Source organism: Salmo salar, chromosome ssa07 (assembly GCF_905237065.1).
Source record: "Salmo salar chromosome ssa07, Ssal_v3.1, whole genome shotgun sequence".
Taxonomy (NCBI): domain Eukaryota; kingdom Metazoa; phylum Chordata; class Actinopteri; order Salmoniformes; family Salmonidae; genus Salmo; species Salmo salar.
The window spans coordinates 41,636,402-41,658,665 of record NC_059448.1 but is presented as its reverse complement, the minus strand read 5'-3'; the positions used below and the strand labels follow the sequence as shown (position 1 = coordinate 41,658,665).

At 44.8% G+C, this 22,264-nt stretch overlaps 2 protein-coding genes and 1 non-coding gene across 9 annotated transcripts in view; all 3 read right to left on the bottom strand.

Annotated features, from left to right (window-relative positions):
* Positions 1-5,774, bottom strand: part of LOC106609322 (metallophosphoesterase domain-containing protein 1) — a 45,315-nt gene extending 39,541 nt beyond the window's left edge. Inside the window, exons 1-3 of the mRNA XM_014208000.2 lie at positions 5,486-5,774; positions 1,218-1,687; positions 367-548 (exon numbers count right to left, since the gene is read on the bottom strand). Of these exons, the coding sequence (XP_014063475.1) occupies positions 367-548; positions 1,218-1,390 (355 nt within the window). The 5' untranslated portion in view covers positions 1,391-1,687; positions 5,486-5,774. The remainder of the gene's footprint in view (positions 1-366; positions 549-1,217; positions 1,688-5,485) is intronic.
* Positions 5,775-7,178: 1,404 nt separating this feature from the next.
* Positions 7,179-22,264, bottom strand: part of LOC106609323 (signal peptide, CUB and EGF-like domain-containing protein 1) — a 108,117-nt gene continuing 93,031 nt past the window's right edge. For 4 of the 7 annotated variants that reach the window (XM_014208003.2, XM_014208009.2, XM_014208006.2 and 1 more), the window contains 14 exons: positions 20,478-20,594; positions 19,094-19,216; positions 18,828-18,947; positions 16,852-16,950; positions 15,433-15,549; positions 14,974-15,150; positions 14,381-14,575; positions 13,198-13,359; positions 12,569-12,736; positions 12,280-12,441; positions 11,439-11,636; positions 11,069-11,221; positions 10,788-10,867; positions 7,179-10,466 (listed from right to left, as the gene is read on the bottom strand). In XM_014208003.2, the coding sequence (XP_014063478.1) occupies positions 10,314-10,466; positions 10,788-10,867; positions 11,069-11,221; positions 11,439-11,636; positions 12,280-12,441; positions 12,569-12,736; positions 13,198-13,359; positions 14,381-14,575; positions 14,974-15,150; positions 15,433-15,549; positions 16,852-16,950; positions 18,828-18,947; positions 19,094-19,216; positions 20,478-20,594 (2,024 nt within the window). In that variant the 3' untranslated portion in view covers positions 7,179-10,313. The remainder of the gene's footprint in view (positions 10,467-10,787; positions 10,868-11,068; positions 11,222-11,438; positions 11,637-12,279; positions 12,442-12,568; positions 12,737-13,197; positions 13,360-14,380; positions 14,576-14,973; positions 15,151-15,432; positions 15,550-16,851; positions 16,951-18,827; positions 18,948-19,093; positions 19,217-20,477; positions 20,595-22,264) is intronic. The other 3 variants (XM_045721996.1, XM_014208007.2, XM_014208013.2) reach the window with 1 other exon arrangement.
* trnak-cuu (transfer RNA lysine (anticodon CUU)) lies at positions 12,917-12,989 on the bottom strand. The gene has a single exon. It is a non-coding gene; the product is annotated as a tRNA-Lys (tRNA).

Genomic DNA, 22,264 nt, shown 5'->3' with positions numbered 1-22,264 from the left:
GTTGAGTGAAAAACACATTTTCTAAATTAATTTGTGGGTAAAACATAGACATATTTTCACTGGAGGCACTGGATTTTGAGTAAGCTAAAACACTTGTTGAACTCTTGCTCTGTGCCAGACAGAGAACTGGCTCTTCTCAACGTCCATTTCATATCAAATTTTGATAGGGTTATTAGGAGACTTTCAGACAAAAAATGTCCCTCTAAACGAGGAAGAAAAAATATTCAAATAAGATCTGTCACATTTAAAAAAATCAATTGTGCACCATTTCAAAAAACAAACATCTGCAAAATTAAAGAAATAACAAATAAGAGTACAAAACATTGATGTGGTGTCATGTTGCTTAATGTGATTGGTCAGTCTTACCTAGCCAATCATTGAACTTCTTGACCTCAGAGGGCAGGCCCAGCTCTGTGAAGTCTCCAGCATGGATGAACACGTCTCCATAGGGCATCTGAATGGCGTCCGTACGGGAGTGGGTGTCTGAGATACACACAAAACGGGTGTAACCTGGCGGCTTGGGAGTGTCGTGGGGCAGGGGGTCCACCCTAAAGTAGAGAGAGAGCGAAGGAGAGAGAGAGAGAGAAAAGAGAGAAGGAAGAAAAGCGTGAGGAAGACAGATAAACAATGGGAAGTCTCAACGTGAAGAAGCAGAGTTGCAGTGTTAATGTAGTCTGGATCAGTATCCATCACCATCCCTTATAGAAAGTTAAAAAAGAGAGACAGAAAAGAGAGAAAAACTGAGAGGACGGCCACGACAAAGGCAAAGGAAAAGAAAGAAAAGCACAGATAGAAAGAGGAGTCCTGTGGGAGTTTCCGTGAGTGTGCAGCAGCCCCAGAGAGTCTCCAGAGGGAGAAGGGAGCTGGTGAATAACAGTGGCCCACTTTAGTGAGCTCTCCTCCAGGTACACAGCAAGCCCTCAACACTCCACCATCACACAGAGACCGAAAGAAGGACAGAGAGACAGAGAGAAATGGAATGAGTGAGCAAATAACAGCGTGCAGAGAGGATGAGTCTCAAAGAAAAAGAAAGAGGGGGAAAGGGGAGAGACAGAAATAGAGGAATAGAGGAGGGCTTGGGAACGGAGATAGAGACATAGAGACCAGGTGTCAGAACATACGTAGTGTGTATCTGTATGCCAGCTTATGTGTATGCCTATGTATATCTGCAGGGGTGTGCGTCTGCCTGCCTGCATGCGTGTATGTGTTCTATTTACATGTGTACGTGCGGGGGCTGGAAGCGTCCCTGGTTGATGTTGTAGAAGGTGAAGGCCTGGGTGGGGTTGGTGCTGTATTCATCCACCTCCACGGCCGCCCTGCCTGCCGCCCGCTGGGCCTGGGACTGCTGCTGCCGCCGCGCAGCCATGATCTCTGACAGGGTGAAGGCCATGCTTCTGGAGCCTGGGCCTGGGCCGCTACTGGGCTGGGGAAGAGGTGGGTTGGGCTGGGGCTGACCCACTCTGGGCTGGCCTGGGGTAGACGTGGTCTGGCCTGAGCTGGAGGTGGCCTGGTCCTGGCACACACAGTAGTTAGGACTGGGAGTGAGGCCTGCTGGAGCGGTCAGGGTTGCGGGTTGGCTCACCGAAGAGAGGCCCTCTGTCACAGCTTGGCCCACCGTGGAGAAGCTCTGCTGGGTTGCTGAGCGAGCATGTCCCCCCTCCAACTCCGGCTCAGTGTCCCCCTACTCCTGCACACACAGAGAACAGAACCACTGAGTGGAATACAACGCCAATCTGGAATGGGCAGTTAAGACTGTAAATAAAACTCTATCCACCAAAGCAACATAACCCAACCCCTAAGAGCATCTAAGGCTTTTACACTGTCAAGCAGATATCACATTTACTACTGCCTTTAAATTACAGCTCTGCTTCTGGGATTCTAGTAGGATTTCATGCGGATCCTGTAAGATGGTGAGATGGTGAGGGAGGGATGTAAGGAAGAAGGAGGGTGATCATTTGGGGATGAGTGGGGGAGCTGGATTCATCCTGGATTGTGCTGCTACGATGTCAGTGTGCCATCTCATTCATGTGAACACGGACACACACACACACCATTTCCTAATTATACACACTGAACACCATGACTCCCACAGGCATACTCTTGTGTGTGTCCATACGTATATATGTGTGTGTGTGTGTGTGTGTGTGTGTGTGTGTGTGTGTGTGTGTGTGTGTGTGTGTGTGTGTGTGTGTGTGTGTGTGTGTGTGTGTGTGTGTGTGTGAGAGAGAGATAGAGTGTGGCAGTGCCAGAAGTCCTCACACTGAGTGAATGAGAGCAGAAGGGTGCATTGGCAGATGCTGAGAGCATGGTACACAGTGAGAATAGAAGAGGATTACACTGACACCAGGAACAAAGGGACAGGGCCGTATTAACATGAACAGGACCTTGACTACAGGAAGAATGATGAAGAAAGATGCAGCAGAGAGCATGGTGAAGAGGGACGGTTTGATAAATGAATAGGCGTGAGGCGGAATTGATTGATGCACACTCTTCTTCGGCACAGACGACAGACACTCAGATTTAACGACTGTGAGAAGCAGTCCCATAAAATTGTGTGACAATGTTCCTTCGTTTCACTCGTAGGCTATTCCATGCCCTGGTACGGACACACACCATTAGTCATGTATGTTGGTTAGATTCTTTATGCTGTGTAAAAATGGACTGTGTGTGTGTGTGTGTGTGTGTGTGTGTGTGTGTGTGTGTGTGTGTGTGTGTGTGTGTGTGTGTGTAGGCTTCAAGTCCTGTTGACAGGCTATAACTGATGCCTACAAGGCTATAGCATACAGCACTGAGTTTGCAAGTCTGGCTCAATTTGAACTTGACAAGGCATTGGCAGAATTCACACCTGTCCCATGTTAACAAAGTGAGAGAGGGGCACATGCATTAAAGGAGAACCACTCTGTCAAATGAAGAGAACAAACATTACAAAATCTAAATTTGGCAAAGTAATTCACATCTGATTAATAAGACAATTAAGAGCCACTTCCAAGTAATCTTGCATAAACAAGCCGTTGATTAGAGGCGTTTATATGAAGGTTTGTTTCTTGTTTTCACAATAATTGTCATTAATTTTAATTACGTCCAGTTATCTCACTAAATCGTACTAAACTAAATTACAAACAAACCAATGTAATCAGAAATAATGTCAAGCCTTTATTCTGGGGTGTTAGCCGACTTCAGAAGGCTATTTTGTGTAGTTTAGAAGAGCATAGTCACCAAAACACAAAGGCACGGAGATGAAATAGTTGTCTTTGTCTTTCTTAATGTGAAATAATATTGTAAATTGTTCCAACTTAAATATGTATATTCATAAGACATTGCTTTTTTGTGTATTAGAATTCAATTTAGTTGTAGTTAGGACCCCAAATAAACTCTCACCAACCACTTGAGGGGTTGTTGGCAGAGCTGTTCTGAAACTTGATTACGACATTGACCAGATAGATATAGGGTATGTAGCATACTGTGGTTCTGCTAATTGGATCTAGCATCAAATAGAGAGAAATGTGATACATTGCATTCACAAATTATTCATAGCCCTTGACTTATTCCACATTTTGTTGCGTTTCAGCCTGAATTCAAATACCCCATAATCACAAAGTGAAAACATGTTTTTAGAAATGTTTCCACATTTATTGAAAATTAAATACAGAACTATCAGAAATATTTACATAAGTATTCACACCCCTGAGTCAATACTTTGTTGAAGCCCCTTTGGCAGTGATTACAGCTGTGAGTCTTCCTGGGTAAGTCTCTAAGAGCTTTCCACACCTGGATTGTGCAACATTTGCCCATTATTATTTTCAAAATTCTTCAAGCTCTATCAAATAGGTTGTTGGTCATTGCTACACAACCATTTTCAGGTCTTGCCATAGATTTTCATGTAGATTTAAGTCAAAACTGTAACTCGGCAACTCAGGAACATTCACTGTATTCTTGATAAGCTCCATTACGTTTATTTTTTATCCTGAAAAACTCCTGTCCTTAATGATTACAATCATACTCATAACATGATGCAGCCACCACTATGCTTGAAAATACGCAGAGTGGAACTCAGTAATGTGTTGTATTGGATTTGCCCCAAACATAACACTTTGTATTCATACAAAAAGTGAATTGCTTTGCCACATTTTTTCAGTACTACTTTATTGCCATGTTGCAAACAGGATGCATGTTTTGGAATATGTTTATTCTGTACAGGCTTCCGTCTTTTCACTCTGTCAATTAGGTTAGTATTGTGGAGTAACTATAATGTTGTTGAGCCATCCTGAGTTTTCTCCTATCACAGCCATTCAACTCTGTAACTGTTTTAAAGTCATCATTGGCCTCATGGTAGAAATCCCGGAGCAGTTTCCTTCCTCTCCGGTAACTGAGTTTGTTAGGAAGGATGCCTGTATCTTTGTAGTGACTGGGTGTATTGATACACCATCCAAAGTGTAATTAATAACTTCACCATTCTCAAAGGTATATGCAATGTCTTTTTTTACCCATCTACCAATAGGTGCCCATCTTTGAGAGGCATTGGAAAACCTCCCTGGTCTTTGTGGTTGAATCTGTGTTAGAAATGCACTACTCTACTGAGGGACCTTACATATAATTGTATGTGTGGAATACTGAGATGAAGTAGTCTTTCAACAATATTATGTGACTTGTTAAGCTAATTTACTCCTAAATGTATTTAGGCTTACCATAACAAAGGAGTTGAATACTTATTGACTTAAGACATTTCAGCTTTTAATTTTTTATTAGTTTGTAAAAACATAATTCCACGTTGACATTATGGGGCATTGTGTGTAGGCCAGTGGCAAAAAAAATCTATATTTAATCAATTTTAAACTCAGGCTGTAACACAACAAAATGTGGAAAAAGTCAAGGGGTGTGAATACTTCCTGAAGGCACTGTATATCCAGTGGCGGTTCTAGACCATTTCAACTGGGGGGGCCAAGCTGGGGCCAGCTGTACTGTTAGAGGGGCCAGTTACATTGGACGTTATTGTTGTCATATCGTTTTCTTCACTGCATTGCAGGCATTAGCAGGCAAAATACCATGTTCATAATCATCATCGTTGCCACTGTCTAATAACGGAAGTAAAAAAAGAACGATAGCAAAAATTAGTTATGTAGAAATTATTTCATACTCCACATTTAGGGGGGGCCACAAGGGGTCCAAAATTGTTGTCACAGGGGCACTGTCACAGAGGCACTGTCAGAACCTGCTAGTGTGTACATCATGAAAACATTCCGGTGGACAAGCTAACAGAGAGGAGAGTGGCAGTGTCCAAAATCACCATCTTGGACTAGATTTACTAGACTTTAGGCTACGTGAAGTAAAAAAACAAAAAAACATTTCCGATATAAATAAATACGCATTAGAATAGAAATCAAGAATCTTTGTTTCGGATTGTCATCATACTAATCCTGTAGCCTGCTCTGCAAAACATAGGCAACACCAATTTGCATGCAAGCAGCCACCGCGGCATCTAACCTACCTGGGTTCGCCCGGTCTCCCGGTCCGATGAGATGAGCCTGTCGGGTTAGGGATGAACCAGTGAAGTCCCGTGGGTCTGATAGAGGAGCGGACAGCGGAGGGGGAGCAGCTAGCGAGTTGCGCTGGTCTGTTTGAAAGTGCAGCGCGTGGTGCTCCTGGTTTGCGCTTTGGCTCTCGCGGAAACACTTAATCTCCCGCCTCTTGTGCTGAATGTGCTCGAGCTCTGTATCTTTCCACCTCTCCCTGATATGTTCTGGAGCCTTCTGTTGGATGAACAGCTCAATGAAAATGTGCAAAGGGGAGGTCTGAGCACGAATCAATTCATGTCTGACAGGAAGTTTGTGCCTGCATACAATATCAGAGATTCGTCTCTATGTTTCTATCATGTCCATCAATCACAGATGCAGAATTAAACTGCATTTCATTAAGATCAATGTAGAACCAACGATTTGATGATACATTACATACATTTTACTTTTATATTCTCACATTTGGCCTAGTTTCATCCTTACCACAGCCCTGTGTTTCTCTAACCTCTTCTGGATTAGTTTACCCCAAGCCAGTCTCACTAACTTTTAAGTATTGTAGTACAAGTACACCTGGTCAACTAATCATTAGGCTATTTGAATCGGGTGTGCTAGTTCTGGAATACATGAAATACATTGACTGAAAATAATGCAAGATGACATGATGGATGTCTGCAACCGAACTGACCTTGGCTTCAGGGGAACTTTTAATTATTTTCAACAGATTACAGTTGCAAAAAAAAAAAATATGAAAACGTATTCTCCTTAACCTACATTTACCACAAATAGGAATGGCTCCAAAAGTACACCTACAATTTATAAGAATCATCATGTTGCAAATTTGGACAAAGAATAGTTCTTGAGTAGGCATAGCTGATGTCTTTATAATTTGTGTAAATGCGACACCGTCTGGTTAAACATATGTTGCCTTTGGAGACTAGGTCCTATTACTATACTCAACTACTCTTGAAAACATAATTTAAAATAAGAAGCTGAAGTCAATGAACAACAAACTAGATGTCCTCAATCTAAACTCTGACTTTAATTAATTCAAACACAATGAACTTAAAAAAATGGATACCGGTGCTGAAAAATAAATATTGTAAGAAAAGAGGAGAGGCATGAAGATAAGGCCTAATCTACACATTTACCACTCTCTCATTTGCCTGGAGATTCTCAGCGTTGATAAAGTCCTGTAAAGTTCAAAAGAAATTACCAGATTTGGCTGTCAGATTCATTTAATGCTGCAGCTATTGTAAGAAACCAAAATGCTAACTTGGCTGTGATGTGAATTCAGCCAGACTTCTTACAAAGCCTCCATAGGTTCTTCCAATAGATGCAGATTTATAGAATAAAGGTGCAGAGTAGGATCATTGAATACTGCATTTATGTGCTCAAGACCAAAGGAAAAATAAAATAAATATCTTACAAGAAAATTAACTTTGGCTCAGTGTCAATTTGCACTTTGGGTTGTGTGTTGTCTATATCCTCAGAACCGTTATCCTCATTTTGAAATAAGTGCAATATAGGCACTGTCAGCTACATATTTCAGTGTGTGTAAGGTGCCCTGCAGTCACCCATGAAGACGACAGATGCTAGATAATATAGAAAAGGGCAAAGTAAAGTGTAACAAGTAACATTTAAACAAGGGAAGATCACAGAGCATGGTGGAGTTGTTTTTCTGCTACTGTTTTATTTGAATTTGTTCTTTACTGGATTTTCATGGACCAAACAATGGCAAAACACTGATACAGTTTCTCTCTTTGGGTACAACTGACTAACACAAACGTAAAAATGATCCCTCTATAAAATGGACTAAAGTACCTACATACAGTATCTCTCTTTCTCCACCTCGATCTCACAAGCTACTCACACACGGACACACGCTGTCTCACTCTCTCACACACATACACAGAACATGCACTCTTTCTGTATCACACTGTCTCACACACGCACACACACACACACACACACACACACACACACACACACACACACACACACACACACACACACACACACACACACACAATAGAATACATTCTCAGGAAAAGTCAGTCATACATTGTTTTGCATTTCATACCAATTTTCATCATCATCATCATCATCATCATCATCATCAAACACACTAAACGCCCAAAACATCCCTCAACAGGAAGTGGGCGCACCGTACCAACATTAGCTACACCTCTGCAGGCGGCAACCATTTTGAGTGGACTGAGTGGACAAACACCTTGGTTGCATCTGAAAACATTATTAGCTGTGAAATCCATGCTTCCTCCGCCCTTGTTAGCTCAATTCCACTCAAAGCTCATTGGAGGAGAGGTTGCAAGGTCCCTCCCCCGGACCACCTCCTACTATGAGCTTTGATTTGAAGACTAGTAACATTTTCTGACACAACCCTACATGGGCCAAGTTATCATTCTGATTTGAGAGATTTTCGTAATGTCCTTGTGTAGAGATTCTGTCAAACAGAACACTGACACCTCGTCAGAAGAAACTGCTCTACACACAACAGTGGAGCTCACAATTAGACTGGGCTGAACAGGTCCTGGATCAGCGCTAGGGCACAACACAGAATTTATGAATGAGTGACTATATCTGTTCCCATATCAGTGGCCTTCAGTATATGGCCTCTAGGTAAGAAGATACAAGCCAGATAATTATGCTTATCATCCTTGTGCCCAGCACAAAGAATTTAAGTTGTTTATAACCGTGTAGTAGTGGAGTATTAGCAGTTTAATAGGTGTGTAATAGATGTGCTGTTTATAAACTGGGTGGTTCGAGCCCTGAATGCTGATTGGCTGACAGCCGTGGTATATCAGACATTATAAACTGGGTGGTTCGAGCCCTGAATGCTGATTGGCTGACAGCCGTGGTATGCCACAGGTATGACAAAACATTTATTTCTACTGCTGTAATTACATTGGTAACCAGTTTAAAATAGCAATAAGGCACCTCAGGGGTTTGTGGTATATTGCTATACGGCAATATATACGGCTAAGGGCTGTGTCCAGGCACTCTGCGTTGCGTCGTGCATAAGAACAGCCCTGAACCATGGTATATTGGCCATATACCACACCCCCTCGTGCCTTATTGCTTAAACGGACTCTGCTGGGAGAGTGTTACAAGGGGGAGAACAATGAAAGTGATATTTTGTCAGAACGTTTGACTACTTGAGGTCAGTTTGGGCTCTTTCTGGGTTATGGTTACAGTTGCAAGTGCTATGTACATACAGATACTCTCATAGACATCACAATACTTTCAAATAGACCTCTGTCTCTCTGCTACTACATTCACCTCCAAATCAACAGTCTCGTCATCATACAATACATATTTTCTCCACTTGCATTGTGCAGAAATATAAACAAACTAACAGATTTGTTATAGATATTAAATCAACAGTCTACGTTGATGACTTACAGAAACTGGGAGAAGTCCAAATAGGACAGATTGAGAGTGGACACTCGTAAAAAGCAGGTGGTTTTGAGTGTGCACTTAGTGCCATCATTAAAGAAGCTTTACACAAAACACCCCTTTCCTCTGGCAGCTAGTCAGGAGGGTCTTAAAGGGATGAGGCAGAGTAGGAGATGGGAGCACACACACAACTAAAATAGTAGTGGGTCGTTAAGGACATTTCCCTTTAAATGATTACTTACTGGCAATACTGCTTTTCAGGCCAAATGGGTGGATTTGACGGTGTCTGTCTAAAGATATTGAATGCTGGGTTTTTTTGTGGTGAGAACAAAACGGGACATATTTTTGTCTCTCTCTTTGCTACAACCAAGGTGAAACATTTCTATACAACACAAAACATAAGGAATAATGTAACTTAGATTTTTTTCCCTACAGTTTACAATATAAAATTCAAGTGCAATTAAAGTTCCAAATATTAGTTACATCACATACATTACTCTCTATAGTGACGTCTGTTACTTGCAGGTAGTTTTTTCATCTTGTTATATATCTTTCAAAAATAAAATAAAAAAGTGACTTTTTTGAAAATCAAACTTATTCGTTCACTGTACTGGAATGGTCTGGGATGCTGAAATCAGAAATGTCTTTAGAAATAATTTCCCATGTGAAAATGTTGATGTAAAAGATAATTTAAGTGCACCAATCGTTTTTTTGTGCACGCCAGGGGCCTTTTAAAATAACAAAATAAAGATACATCCATGTACCTGCGTGTGACGTCACTCTCGCACACCATCTACGTGCACATACGTATGCTCACACAAACACAAATATACATACGTACATACATACACATACATTTTACTTGTAGCCAACATGTCTGTACGTACATATATATCAAACATCCATGTTGTGGGCTTCTGCAAGTTCTAACACATATAAATATAACCAAAACAACAACAACATCACAAAAACAAACCAAACCAAATCAGAAGTACAGGGGAAAAGCTGGAAATGAGGACTGCAGACAAAAAGACAAAAGAGGGAGAGACGGTTCTTTGTTCCTGTGCAGGGAATGCTGGGATAGCGAGCACGAGGAACTCTTGGTAGGGTTGGGGGTGTAAGAGAAGTGTTTCAGAGTAGAGGGGGTGTAGAAGAGAGGGATAGATTGGGGGGGGGTGTAGGAGAGATGTAGGGGTATAGACGTGGGGATTAGAAGACATATGGGGATGTTGACAGGGTAAGGACGTAGGTGAAGAGTAGGGAGGAGTAGATGGTGGAAAGGGGGCGTAGGATAAGCATAAGGGGTAAGCGTCTGGGTAACAAACAGGGGGCGTAGGATAAGCATAAGGGGTAAGCGTCTGGGTAACAAACAGAGGGCGTAGCAGTTTATTTGTACGGCCGTAGGAACCGTGTGACTTTGGAGCGCAGCAACTTGATGAACGAGCGGGGGAACATGTCTTTGGACTCCTGTGCCGTGTACCTGAAGTAGTTCTGGGGGTGAGCCAGAACATCAAACAGGGCTTTGATCAGTTTTTTATCCTGCAGGGAGGAGAGGGGGAGGAGGGAGAGACAGACAGAGTTATCAGTGAAGATTTTTATTTTAAACTTTATTTAACTAGGCAAGTTAGTTAAGAACAAATTCTTATTTACAATGACGGCCTACCGGGGAACAATGGGTTAACTGCCTAGTTCAGGGGCAGAACGACAGATTTTTACCTTGTTAGCTCGGTTACTGGCCCAACGCTCTAACCACTAGGCTACCCAATGCGCCCCAAGATAATATACTGTACACTGTATAGTATTATCTATTAATTACAATATATAATATACAGTAATTTGACATAATGGAGAGTTGCTTACTTTCAGTATCTCTTGGTGATTCTCTGATGCGTAGAGTCTGCCGTCCCGGACAATGTCCTCTATCAGCTGCTGGTAGTCCTCTACAAAACAAGAGACAGGATGAAAAACAGGGTTACAGTATTCCGCTGGCTGCCGCCTGCCGCCTTTTCACTAAAAGTGTACTAATATTCCACCATCAAACACACCTTGTCACACTGTACATTATAGTTGACTTAATAAGGCACGTGTGAATGTTAGGGAGTCTGAGCAGCTTAGAAGTGTAGAAGCTACAGCAGACTGACCATCGTAGGTGACATAGGGAACTTGGAAGCCCTTGCCGCTGTTGCCCTCATTGGACTTGAATTGGATCCAAAGCTTGCGTGAGCGGGAGGTGAAGGCGATTGGTCGCTCGTACGTCTGACACGTCTCATAGGTGGTGATGGAGGTGGGCAGGGCTAAGCGAAGAAGAGGAAGGGGCTAAATGTAATTGACAGACAGATGGACCAACCAAGAATTTGGAATCAGCTGAAATAATACTTGATGAATATTAAAATAGCAAGATAGACTAACTACAATAATGTAACAATCTAATTGGCTGGCTAGCTAATGAAATTAAATATCACGCTGTCTGATTGGCTGGCACAGTAACGATGACTTCCTGGTTGTGCGTACCACTCTTCCTCATGACGAGCACGTCTCCACACTCGTCTTCGATGGGGAGGAAGATCTCAGGCACCACGATGAGGATGCGTCTCTTGTGAGGGGGGTTGATGGTCCAGATACAGTCTACATTGGACGGGTAGTCCCCGGGGTAGTTAGGAGACTCAATAAAGCCTGTAAAGTCCCCCAGCTCACCCCCACACACCTGGTCTAAGACAGGGAGAAGAGACTTGGATGAGTCAGGGTGCACTGGAGACTATGGCTTTGAATTAAACTAATTTAGCAGCAAGGAACAAGTTTATAGCTTAGAGCAGTGGTTCCCAAACTGTGGGAAGAGGTCCAGATCAACAAGCCCATGTCAGCTACTGTTTTATATTTAGGCTTTTAAGTCCATAGATATTGTTGTAATTTTTTTGTCACTCAAATATCACATGAATACACATTAGACATGGCAAAACGTATAGGATTGCAAGGAAATTTGCTTCATAACTGCAACATTTTCTTTGCACCTTCTGACAAAATGTGTATAATTGCAGGGAAATAAGCTTGAAACCTGCAAGAGAAGTGTGAACAGTTTGTCATGAACAGTGCCTGTGCCCATAGAAACAGACGTGGCACGTGCACCGGGATGTTCCCAAATGCTGGAAGGAAGACCCAGAGTGAAAAAGTTTGGGAATTCCTGGCTTAAGAGTACACAGAGGAAACTGAAATGTTTTAACAGGTGTCACACCAAGACAACTTGTCATTTGTGGGCTATGGTCTAACGAGATGTCACGCTTAAATGAGTCCTCTAACCATGTGCAACAGTAAAGTCATTCACGGCCCTAATGAACTAATGTGAGACTGGCCTTACTCTTGCAGTGAGAGACGTTGGTGGCTCCGTCAAAGTCGGTGGTGGTGTTGCCAGGGCAGGTGATGCAGTAGTTCTGTCCAAACTCTGATTGGTAGGTACCGGCTGGACAGCGGATACAGCGGTGGTTACTGGAGTTGTAGTGGTGTCCAGGAGCACAGTGGACTACGGAGAGAAACACACACAGCCACAAACATGAGAGTAATACATGCACACACACACACACACACACACACACACACACACACACACACACTCTCTCTCTCTCTCTCTCTCTCTCTCTCTCTGTTACCTTTGGCCTCACAGTCCCTGAAGGCGACAGAGCCCTCGTACTTGGTCATGAGGCCACCACCACAGGAGAAGCAGAGTACACGGCCAGGCTCCGGCTGGAAGGAGCCCAGAGGACAGGGGTTACAGGGACGGAACCCATCTGACGAATACTGACCAGCCGGACACTGGCCTGGGAGAGGTGGAGAGAGGAAGAGGTTTAACAAGGCTCTATAACATAGATCTCTTCAACTGACCTATAATGTTGGAAGTAGAACTCCAATGTTTAATGAGATGGAGTCAGTTCCATAAGTTCAGGTTTTCCAGAGTCTCACTGATGAGGTTTTGATATCCCTTCTGAATCAAAAGACAACGCCCAACGTGGGGCTCGAACCCACGACCCTGAGATTAAGAGTCTCATGCTCTACCGACTGAGCTAGCCGGGCTGATCTAGCCATAGACTCCTGGTCTTTGCTGCTATCTAGAGGACAAAGTGGGAAATGCCTTGAAACGGACTATGGTCTCCAATAGAACTGGAATTTCATTTAACAACCACAGGGTGGTGCCAAACTACAGCAGACATAAGACTTACACAAGCATGCACACACACAGACACACACACCACACATACACACACGCGCACACACCACACACCTCCGCACTGGGAGACGTTCTTGGCCCCAGCGATGCCCTGTCCCTCGGTGCTGGGGCAGGGTTCACAGGACAGCTGACCCATTGTGTCCTGGTATGTACCAGGGGGACACACGGCACACTGATCATGGTCTCCGCTATAGTACGTCCCCACACCACAGCTCACTGAGACAGGGAGGGAGATAGACATGCACACAGAGAAAGAGAGATGAGAGAGATGAGAGAGACATGTTTAGCATATCATGGTATGGTATATCCCACATACACTGCATCAAACTGAGACAGAAGTTGGCTTTAGTCTACACACTGTGTCAAACTGCAGCTGTGATGTCTAGGCCAAAATAAAGGAAACACCAACATAAAGTGTCTTAATAGGGCGTTGGGTCGCCACGAGCCAGAACACCTTCAATGCACCTTGGCATAGATTCTACAAGTGTCTGGAACTCTGTTGGAGGGATACGACACCATTCTTCCATGAGAAATTCCATCATTTGGTGATTTGTTGATGGTGGTGGAAAATGCTGTCTCAGGGCGCCGCTCCAGAATTTCTCTTAAGTGTTCAATGAAGGTGCATAAAGATGGAGGAATTCAGGTATGACGTCATTGTTTTTAGCACTACCCACAGAGTTCTTAAACTACGGCGCGCGACCTGGTTCAATATGCCTGGAAATCATCTACTTTTTTGGTTTTTCAAATTGCCGGCGTCTTGGAGCTAGAATTGGGATCATGTAGGCCTATACTGATACAAAAAATGAGTAACGGAGAGCAATGTACAATACGGCGAACGTAGCAAACAAGCTATTTGTGGTAAGTACATGGGCGCAGCCATCTTTACTCACCTACACCATGGGTTGAGATCTGGTGACTGAGGCAGCCATGGCATGCGGTTTACATCGTTTTCATGCTCATCAAACCATTCAGTGACCACTCATCCCCTATGGATGGGGGCATTGCCATGGTAGACAAAGATAATGGCCAACTGGGCCTGCCCAGCATTTTTATTCATGACCTTAAGCAGTGTTTAGGAATTTCTCAGGAACCACACCTGTATTGAAGCACCTGCTTTCAATATACTTTGTATCCCTAATTTACTCAAGTGTTTTTCTTTATTTTGGCAGTTACCTGTATTTGGAATAGTAAGCTACAACAACTCCATATCCCAGGATGCCTTGTACAGGATGCTCACCACACTTGCCGTCCCGTAAGACCTGTCCAGTGCTGCACTGCTCAACGTGCAGTGCAGGTTTCTGGGCCACCTCGTACTCGGTACCAGAGAACTGGATGTAGAACTGCTGCTTGTTGATGGACTTCCTCAGGGTCCGCATGGCACTCTGTAACCTCTGCTTCATACGCTCCCTCACACACTCCACGTTACACGAGTCTGGGGAGTGGATACACACAGTCAGTACACCCACACACACACACCCACACACCACATTACACGAGGCTGGGGAGAGGAATACACACAGTCAGTATACACACACACACACACACACACACACACACACACACACACACACACACACACACACACACACACACACACACACACACACACACACACAAACACACACACACAAACACACACACACACACACACAACAAATACACAGAGTCCACATTACACGAGGCTGGGGAGAGGAATACACAAGCACACACACTCCATATAACAGAAAACTCACATTACTCACACCCATACACCAACAGGTTACATGAGTCTAACACGTGGCGTATATTCAATCAACACACACACACACACACACACACACACACACTGACCTGAGGTTGCACAGTCACACTGACCTGAGGCTTCCTTCATCTCCATCTCAAACTCAGCTGTGATGTGGGAAACCTCTTTGGAAGGAGACTTGCGCCCACGCCGCCGCTTCTTAGACGAGTCACACTTCAGGTTGACAAAGGTCACCTGGCAGTCGTCAGTACAGGGGAGCGGACCCCCTGAGAAGAAGAGGGGAAGGACGACGAGGAAGAACATAAGGTGAGGAAGTTGACAGGATGCTGTTGTGCATTGTTTAGTATTGTTTGTTTCGGAGTTATGGCAGGTGTAAGGGCACAGCTCAGGACACATCTAACTGTCGGTTATATTACTGCTACAGTATCTTGCATCATGTATACCTTCTTAGTTCGGTCTGTATTACTTGATGCTGTACACTCTAAGTTAGGAGTAGGCTGTGTTATACAGTACAGTTTGTACAGTCGTTTAGGAGTAGCAGGGTTTACCTTGCAGGCTCGGCTTGGACGTCTCTCGGTGTTTTTCCTTGTTCCTGGGTCTCAGGTGACACTTGGCATCTTTGACCTTGAAGCGGGCCTTCTGCTTGATGGGCGGGGGTAAGGTATCTTCATTTACATAAAAGAGAAAGACACAAATATACACTAATGAATAACCTTTTGACATCCTATGAATAACATCATAATTAGGGACAGGAGTTTTATCCTGATCACCTGGCCTGACCAACTCTGGGCCCTTAATGATGGTCCCCATGATCACACACTTTAGAGAGCATCTCCAGGACACGTTTATTGGTGTTCCCTGGTTGAGGTGAAGTTTAGGTCAGAGGGAAACTAACGCAGCCAAATGCTTCATCACGCTCGGTCTGTCTCTCTGGCAATAAAGGCAAAACCAAAAACCCACATCGTCCCGGTGATCAGCAGTCCAGCCGACACCAGGGAGGAAGGTAGACGGAATGTGTGTGTTTGCGTCTGTTTTGTCGGTCATGTAGTGGGTGGTCGGGATGGCTGCCCTTTTAACGAGGTGCTGGAGACACGCAAGGGTCAGTGTGTGTGTGTGTGTGTGTGTGTGTGTGTGTGTGTGTGTGTGTGTGTGTGTGTGGTTATGGGTACGCTGAGTGGAGAGGAAGATTGAGAGCGGAGCCAGGTAAACACACAGCACACTGAGAGGTTCTGTCCATTAACCATTACATCCATACACGCCAGGACATCACTGGCTCCAGTTTGCTGCTGTGGAGCAGAGGCGCTGAATGGACTGAGCTGTTTGTGGCTCGGGACGCCACATAGAAGCTGTCTTCATCATCATCGGAATCGTCGTTATCATCTGCCACTTCCGTTATCAGAGCGTGAAATGGTAGACCGTGATGAGAGCGTAGACGAACCATATGTCTGGGGGAGCTGTGAGATTCTTAGGGGACGGTCCAGGATTGGCGTGCTGAGGTGAGCTGTATTTCATATCACTTCACACTCACACCCCTAGCCAGATGGTGAGTCTTTCTATCTCTCCATCTCTATCGCTCTCTCTCACACACTCTCCATCTACCTCTCTCTCTCTCTCTCTCTCTCTCTCTCTCTCTCTCAGTGCATTCCTCTGGCCGTGCGAGGGCCCTCTCCCTGTCCAAAATCTACAGATTGCTGAAGGAAATATAGGAGTGACGATATGGCGAGCACCAAAGGCAGGGGAGTGAAGATTCCGATGGAGGGAATGAAGAAATTGAGGAATTTAAACCCACCGGCAACGGGAGAAGTGAAACGATGACAACTGCATCGACGTCAAAAGGTCATGACCGAGCTGCGAGACCCTGATCTCACTGTATGTGTGTGATTTAACTAGAAGTGGTATGGTTAAATATCTTTATATTGAACAAAGAATGACATCGCTGTCTACATGCCCCATAATGCATTGCATACCTGCACAGGTGAGCAGGGCGGTGGTGGCGTTCCTCTTCTGTGGTGCCTTCCCAGGTTGCACCGGCACACCACAGCTTAGTGTGTAGCTGTTCTCAGAGTCTGGCGGGTCACACACAAGTACATGTCAGTTACAACCCTGTCCATCCAAGGTCAATCTGTTTAGACCAGCTCTGCTCGCAGGATCCCTGTCTTCTGCCACTGGCTGACTTGTTTATGGCTATTAAACCGACAGCACTGAGGGACAGGGTGACATGGGACATGAGGAAATATGGGATTGATGTCAAAGTGATAGAGGGGTCCGTCTGAGGAGCAATGTGACCCAATCTCCCTGCTACGCTAACCGCCTGGGGTGTGTGTCTGTGTGTGTGTGTGTGTGTGTGTGTGCTAACCATCTGATGGCAATATGTGTTTCTCTTGGCTAGTTGAGGTTCTGATGGATTGCGGAGGAGTAAAATACTTTTATTCGTTTTCTATGGCCTCACTTTCTCTAGTATTTAAGAGCTACAAGAGACTGCCATATGAAGCCTGCCATAAAAGAAAACACACTCACACACACCTCAGTCACACACACACACACACACACACACACACACACACACACACACACACACACACACAAACAAACACACACGTGCATAAATACACATTTCCTGAGGGATGGAGAGAAATTATGCACCGAATGACAGATCTATGCTCACTCATGAATGTTCGCGCACACACGTACACACGCACGCACGCACAAACACACACACACATGTCTAGTCAGAAATGAGGGATGAAGAGTTCAGAGCTCATAAAGCGGGATATGATTGAAGAAGACGCAGGACTTTGCGTGCAACCACAAGAATTGAAAAGCTTTCCTTCTCCCCCAAATTAAGACATTCTCCAGAAAGATTTTTAAAAAAGCAATATTTTTTCACTTTGTGTTTTGAGAGCTATCCATCAGTCTCACACTACAGCAGCCAAACCAAACGGAGCAAACGTCTACTCAAAGCAGTCCCAGCAGAAATATGGCAGACCCGATTAAAGAATGTAATTGTTTTACAGATGTTCGTCTGTGTTAAGCACATTCGCAGAAGGACCAGGGTGCCTGCATTGACAGCAAATAGCTTTATAGCCATTTATAGCCTTAGGGGCAACACCAGACGAAATCACTCACTGAGTGAAATACGTTTAGCTGAAATGCCCCCTGATGGGTCCTTTGGCCAGTGACTGAGAAAGGTAGGTAGATAGATTAGGCCTTAATCTGAGCCCTTCATCCAAGTGGGAAACTTTCAGTGGAGCTCTGCTTGAATGGAGAGCAGCGTGAGGACTGGCCTTGGCCTCTAGAGGGCAGCAGAGAGTATAGAACGGCTGGAGCTCAGTTAACCACGGCTACACAGGCATTGGTCATTGATAAGAGTCAGCTGAAGACTAGTGCATCGGACTAAACCTCACCAGACTAGTCCAGATCAGAGAAGGTAGAGGATTAATGTAGTTTAACCAGAGAAGGTAGAGGATTAATGTAGTTTAACCAGAGAAGGTAGAGGATTAATGTAGTTTAACCAGAGAAGGTAGAGGATTAATGTAGTTTAACCAGAGAAGGTAGAGGATTAATGTAGTTTAACCAGAGAAGGTAGAGGATTAATGTAGTTTAACCAGAGAAGGTAGAGGATTCATGTAGTTTAACCAGAGAAGGTAGAGGATTAATGTAGTTTAACCAGAGAAGGTAGAGGATTAATGTAGTTTAACCAGAGAAGGTAGAGGATTAATGTAGTTTAACCAGAGAAGGAGGGAGTGTAGATTGCAGATTGAGGAGAGGAGTCAAGGTTAAAGTCTAGGGTTCTGCTGGGAAGAAAGAGTGAAGGTTTGGTCTTTGAGTAAAACAGTTCCTCTTTGCTGTAAGGTGTGTGTGTGTGTGTGTGTGTGTGTGTGTGTGTGTGTGTGTGTGTGTGTGTGTGTGTGTGTGTGTGTGTGTGTGGGACTGAGCCACGTACCTGCGAGGAAGAGTGCGTTGGAAGGACAGGAGAGTGAGCACACCTCCACCCCTCCTCTCTTGTCACAGCTGAGCTGGGCGCGCGGCGCTGGCTTACCATTGGACAAACACTTCACCGCCTCTGAGGAACATAGAGGATCACATCACCATGACAACCACCGACCCGTCACAGCACAAAAACGATGACACGCACGCACGCACACTCACACACTCTCCTATATCTATAGAAGACACACACACACACACAGTAGACGTTTAGGTGCTTACCGGTGCAGTCCTTCTTGTTCCAGTGGAGTTTCTGACCGGGCGGACACAGACACTCATAGCCTCCCTGTGTGTTCACACAGCTGTGTTCACAGCTCCCGTTGTTAATGCTGCACTCATCTATGTCTGAGACACAACCACAAAGAATACAGTCAGAGGGTGTGTGTGTGTGTGTGTGTGTGTGTACATGTACGTGGTAGAGTATCATCAGACATGACGTCCCGGACCTGCTGTTTTCGACTCTCTCTCTCTACCGCACCTGCTGTCTCGACCTCTGAATGATCGGCTATGAAAAGCCAACTGACATTTACTCCTGAGGTGTTGACCTGTTGCACCCTCGACAACCACTGTGACTTTTATTATTTGTGAACGTTTGAACATCTGTGAACGTTTGAACATCTTGGCCATGTTCTGTTATAATCTCCACCCGGCACAGCCAGAAGAGGACTGGCTACCCCTCAGAGCCTGGTTCCTCTCTAGGTTTCTTCCTAGGTTCCTGCCTTTCTAGGGTGTTTTTCCTAGCCACTGTGCTTCTACATCTGCATTGCTTGCTGTTTGGGGTTTTAGGCTTTGCTGATGGGTTTGCTGATGTAAAAAGGGCTTCATAAATACATTTGATTGATTGATTGATCAGACAGAGCCTGTGCTGCGAGTCAGTGTGTGATGTCATCAGTGTGAGACAGAGAGCTCATGTCCTCTCCGTGCTCTATAGCTGACTGACTGGTATGTGTTGACTGCCAATGGAATGCCCTTAAGACAGTGGCCTGTTTAGTCGACCACTGAAGAACATGGCTGTCAGTCAGACAGGGCCAGGTGAAGTGGGATCACAACACACACACACACACACACACACACACACACACACACACACACACACACACACACACACACACACACACACACACACACACACACACACACACACACACACACACACACACACCCGTCAAGTCTACTGCCTCCGCACGACATGTGTGTGACAGGTACAACACACACGCATGCACACACATGCAGGGACGCAGGTAAGGAGGGCTGTTTAGGGGAAACGAGGTATGAGTGTGCTTTCGGAAGCGCCGTCTGCACGTGCTCAGTCACCCCTCACCAACACACACAATAAAAACCCCTCTCCCTCTCTTTCTATTTCTCGCTCTCCCCTTCACTCTCTCGCTTTCTTACTCTCTCTTTCTCCTTGTCAGTCTCTCAGGGCTTCATACTTTGTGTCAGTCAATTCCTTTCTATTTGTGCCTCTCCCTCGCTACCTGTCTGCCTAACTCTTTCCCATGTCTTTATAAGTGTGTGTGTGTGAGTGTGTGCGTGTATGTGTGCGTGTGTGTGTGTGTGTTTGTGTGTGTGCGTGCAATCCCATGCATGTCTGTGTCCTACTCACCTCCGCAGTGTGTGAGGCCGTACAGAGTGTATCCTTCCTGACAGACACAGTCAAAGCTGCCAGGATAGTTGACGCAGGTGTGGTCGCAGGTCCTCTCAAAGGAGCACTCGTCAATATCTGAGAGGAGAAACCCAGATCGTTTGTAATACTACTACACACGGGGGCTGTCCAAAATGCCACTATTCCCAATATAGTGCACTACTTTTGACTACAGCCCCATGGCACTCTATTCCCTATATAGTGCACTACATTGGACCAGGAATAGGGTGCCATTTGACATGCTGCCATGAACTGGACCATAGTGGGTCACTCTGACCATGCCTTCACCAAGGACTTATGGACAGTATAGCCAGTTTATATGAAACATGCTAAAGATAGGACAGAGTTAACATCCATGTTCTTAGTACAGAGCATTTTGACCCGTTGCATCACCGCCAGGTATGGCAACTGCTCGGCATCTGACCATAAGGCGCTACAGAGGGTAGTGCGTACGGCCCAGTAAATCAGTACATCACTGGGGCCAAGCTTCCTGACATCCAGGACCTATATACTAGACAGTGTCAGAGGAAGGCCCAAAAGATTGTCAAAGACTCCAGTCACCCAAGTCATAGACTGTTCTCTCTGCTACCGCACGGCAAGCGGTACTGGAGCGCCAAGTCTAGGACCAAAAGGCTCCTTAACAGCTTCTACTCCCAAGACATGAGCCTGCTGAACTACTAAACTAATGAAATGGCCACCTGGACTATTTACATTGATCCCCCCTTGTTTTTACACTGCTGCTTCTCGCTCTTTATTATCTATGCATAGTCACTTTACAAATGACCTCGACTAACCTGTACCCCCACACATTGACCCTGTATATACAGTGAGGGAAAAAAGTATTTGATCCCCTGCTGATTTTGTATGTTTGCCCACTGACAAAGAAATGATCAGTCTATAATTTTAATGGTAGGTTTATTTGAACAGTGAGAGGCAGAATAACAACAACAAAAAACGCATGTCAAAAATGTTATAAATTGATTTGCATTTTAATGAGGGAAATAAGTATTTGACCCCCCTCTCAATCAGAAAGATTTCTGGCTCCCAGGTGTCTTTTATACAGGTAACGAGCTGAGATTAGGAGCATACTCTTAAAGGGAGTGCTCCTAATCTCAGTTTGTTACCTGTATAAAAGACACCTGTCCACAGAAGCAATCAATCAATCAATCAGATTACAAACTCTCCACCATGGCCAAGACCAAAGAGCTCTCCAAGGATGTCAGGGACAAGATTGTAGACCTACACAAGGCTGGAATGGGCTACAAGACCATCGCCAAGCAGCTTGGTGAGAAGGTGACAACAGTTGGTGTGATTATTCGCAAATGGAAGAAACACAAAAGAACTGTCAATCTCCCTCGGCCTGGGGCTCCATGCAAGATCTCACCTCGTGGAGTTGCAATGATCATGAGAACAGTGAGGAATCAGCCCAGAACTACACGGGAGGATCTTGGCAATGATCTCAAGGCAGCTGGGACCATAGTCACCAAGAAAACAATTGGTAACACACTACGCCGTGAAGGACTGAAATCCAGCAGTGCCCGCAAGGTCCCCCTGCTCAAGAAAGCACATATGGGTGAAAGTGTTGTGGTCAGATGAGACCAAACTGGAGCTCTTTGGCATCAACTCAACTCGCCGTGTTTGGAGGAGGAGGAATGCTGCCTATGACCCCAAGAACACCATCCCCACCATCAAACATGGAGGTGGAAACATTGGGGGTGTTTTTCTGCTAAGGGGACAGGACAACTTCA